At 35.1% G+C, this 3,303-nt stretch overlaps 1 protein-coding gene across 1 annotated transcript; it reads left to right on the top strand.

Annotated features, from left to right (window-relative positions):
- On the top strand, positions 1 to 1,343 carry LOC112716496 (probable galacturonosyltransferase-like 10). Its single transcript, XM_025768418.3, has 3 exons — positions 1 to 164; positions 416 to 480; positions 575 to 1,343. Exons 2-3 carry the CDS (start codon positions 440 to 442, stop codon positions 1,194 to 1,196), a joined length of 663 nt encoding a protein of 220 aa, XP_025624203.1. The 5' UTR covers positions 1 to 164; positions 416 to 439; the 3' UTR covers positions 1,197 to 1,343.
- The last annotated feature ends 1,960 nt before the right edge of the window (positions 1,344 to 3,303 follow it).

The following is a 3,303-nucleotide window of genomic DNA, read 5'->3' as shown; positions in this document are numbered from 1 at the left end:
AAAATTACTAAAATAGGCCCATCTAATTTTAATTTTCATACCCACCTCTCACCGTCTCTGTCTCTGTGTTGCACTCCTTGGCTGCCACCCTACTCTTCTCCACCCTAACTCTTCTCCACCCTAATTCATGGGCCGCCGTTAACGACATCTTCTTCCTCACCAAGGTCAATTTTTTACACTCTCTCTCTATATTCATTTTGATTGTCGTTTTTGCTTCTTCAGTTGTCATTTTGTGTTTCTTGTTTCTTTCGCGTTCGAGAGGCACTGCGTGGTCTTCACTGTTGGGACTTCCATTGCCTCCGTTGCCATTGTTTGGATCGGTCTCTTCATTTCTCAGTGCTTTCCATTCATATCATCTGATTTGATTATTTGATTGGGTTCATTGATTGTAAGATTGGTTGATTTCTTATTTTAGGGTATTCATTGCGCCATTTCCATAATGAATAGGTTGAACAAAGGCTTGAATCAATTGAAAAAGCTGTGAGTCTTTCTGTATCTCATTTTTTTTCTTCTTAATTCTAATTCTAATTCTAATGGATATGTCTATCTCATTTTTTTAATCAATTGAACAAAGGCTTGATCAATGTGTTGAGAGAGTAATCTACTTGGATTCTGATGTCATAGTTGTTGATGACATTCAAAAGCTTTGGAAGGTTTTTCTGAAAGATTCAAGTTCAAAAGTCATTGGTGCTCCTGAATATTGTCATGCAAATTTCACAAGATACTTCTCGTATGAGTTTTGGTCAAGTTCAGAGTTCCTTAAGACCTTTGAAGGGAAGAAGAAAAGGCTTTGTTATTTCAACACTGGGGTTATGGTAATGGACTTGGGTAAATGGAGAAAAGGTGAATACACCAAGAGGATTGAGAAATGGATGAAAGTTCAGAAGGAAAGAAGGATCTATGATTTGGGTTCACTACCTCCATTCTTGCTTGTTTTTGGTGGTGATGTTGAGCCTATTGAACATAGATGGAATCAACATGGTCTTGGAGGGGACAATGTTGCTGACAGTTGCAGGAGTTTGCATCTTGGTCCAGTTAGTTTGATGCATTGGAGTGGTAAAGGGAAACCATGGAAAAGGCTTGATGCCAAGAAGCCATGCCTTGTTGATTATTTGTGGAAACCTTATGATCTTTACTTACAGCATGATCATCATCATCACCACCATAGAATTGCCAAGAGATTAGCAGATTCATGAATTTTTTTCAAAGGGAATTTAGAAGATTTGTATTGGTTAGTTTGTAGAGTGACCAAGATTCTTTGTTTTGTATAGATAGAAAACCATAGAAAGATTTTTACAATTAATACATTTTTGTTTACTGCTTTAATAAAAACAAGTTGAATATATTTGTTGTTCACACCCCTTTTCTTCCATCATCTTCAGTAGGCAAAATTTGACCCAAAAGTTGCTTGAAGCTACAAGAAGAGTCCATTAACAAGGTAAGGATGGAAAGCCATAATTAGCTAACAAGACCAGATTAGCTGATTTGATTGCTTCATCTGAAAATTGCCAAAGTTTCTCTTAATAGATAAAGTTGGCATAAATCCATACAGACATGTGGTTCGGGTGAGTTATGTTCAGCTTTAAAAAAAATAACCCGAATGGAACTGAATGCCAGAATTATTGGAAAAGAAGAGTAAATTGAGAAGTGTTTGAAATTTTTCCTAATTAGCATGAATTGTTCTGGAAACATAAAGTTACAACTTTTTAGTTACAGCATAAACAAATAAGGCTAAAACTACCATAGTTACACTATAAACTCAATGCAAAATTGAAACAAAATCCTAAATTCTGCACTAACATAAAGTCAAATTCTGCATTAAAAAACTGCACTAATACAAACTCAATGCAACAACAAATCAATATCTCTCTGCATCAACATTCTACACTATAAACTCAATACAAAATTGAAACAAAATCCTAAATTCTGCACTAACATAAAGTCAAATTCTGCATTAAAAATCTGCACTAATAAAAACTCAATGCAACAACAAATCAATATCTCTCTGCATCAACATTCTACACTATAAACTCAATGCAAAATTGAAACAAAATCCTAAATTCTGCACTAACATAAAGTCAAATTCTGCATTAAAAATCTGCACTAATAAAAACTCATTGCAACAACAAATCAATATCTCTCTGCATCAACATTCTACACTATAAACTCAATGCAAAATTGAAACAAAATCCTAAATTCTGCACTAACATAAAGTCAAATTCTGCATTAAAAATCTGCACTAATAAAAACTCATTGCAAAATTCAATTTAGAACCACATTAAATGTATCACATGTCACATTGTAACACACAAATTAAACATAAAACGTAATACTAATTTCAGTCATTTGTTTATTGAGAAGAGATTAACTCTAACTCTAACTATACAATATAGCTCTGGCAAATCCAGCTTTCTGAGTATGTCCTAGTGACCAAAAGGTTTTCTCCAGTTGAGGATTTGTGGAGAACTTGAGTGCAGTCGAAATAATTTCGTCATCTGTGAAGCCAAGCTCGCTAAGCATGTCACCAACCTTTTTTTCTTCATGAGTGTTTATCATAGCCTGAGCAAATGCATCCAAACGTTTTCCATGTTGATCAAACACATATTTTAGGGTCTCAGTTAGCTCCTTCATCATGTTGGTGTCCTTCGTCACCTTAGATGAATGTGGCTTCTTTCCTTGTTTTTTCTCAGAGGATGAAGCCACAGAGTTAGATTGTTGGGGAAGAGATTCACTGAAATCATGAGTTGAGTTGAACATAAAAAATTCTTCGTCATCCATTGCTTCATCTCCATCTTTTTGGACTTCTTCTTCAGCGTCATTATCACTTACAGCATCCACTCCACTTGCTCTTTCTTTACAAAATATTTTCTCCAAACGTGGATATAGAGGAAAGGGCTTTCCTGGAGTATACAACCTTTGTCCTTGTTTCTAGGAAAAGAAATTACAAAAATATCATAAAAGGACAAAAATACATGTTGCACAAAATATAAATAATTTAGTAAATTCAAACTAGTGAACCAACCTTCAAATATGCAGCTAGGATCTCTTTGTTATCCACAACCACACATTGCTTCACATCATCCCATCCAAAACCGCTACAGGCTGCCATGTCAGCTGCAAATTGATACTTCTCTTTTAGCCTTTTAACTTTATTCTTGCAATGGCTTATTTGAAAACCACCACCTGGAAATTTCTCATTCATTTTTGTCGTAAGCTTTTCAAAAGAACCAGGTCTAAACTGACCCGCATCAGCTCTTCTTCCTTCAATGACAAGCTCCTCCATAAAACCGACAAATGCTTCTG

This window comes from Arachis hypogaea, chromosome 10 (genome assembly GCF_003086295.3).
Source record: "Arachis hypogaea cultivar Tifrunner chromosome 10, arahy.Tifrunner.gnm2.J5K5, whole genome shotgun sequence".
NCBI classification, from domain to species: domain Eukaryota; kingdom Viridiplantae; phylum Streptophyta; class Magnoliopsida; order Fabales; family Fabaceae; genus Arachis; species Arachis hypogaea.
Note: the sequence above shows the minus strand (reverse complement) of the source record. Positions and strands in the feature narration are given on the sequence as shown.

Excerpts from the sequence above, each read along its gene's own strand:
- LOC112716496 (XM_025768418.3), top strand. The coding sequence starts at position 440 with ATGAATAGGTTGAACAAAGGCTTGAATCAATTGAAAAAGCT. Across the intron at positions 481-574 it reads TTGAATCAATTGAAAAAGCT|GCTTGATCAATGTGTTGAGA; the intron begins GTGAGTCTTTCT and ends AATTGAACAAAG.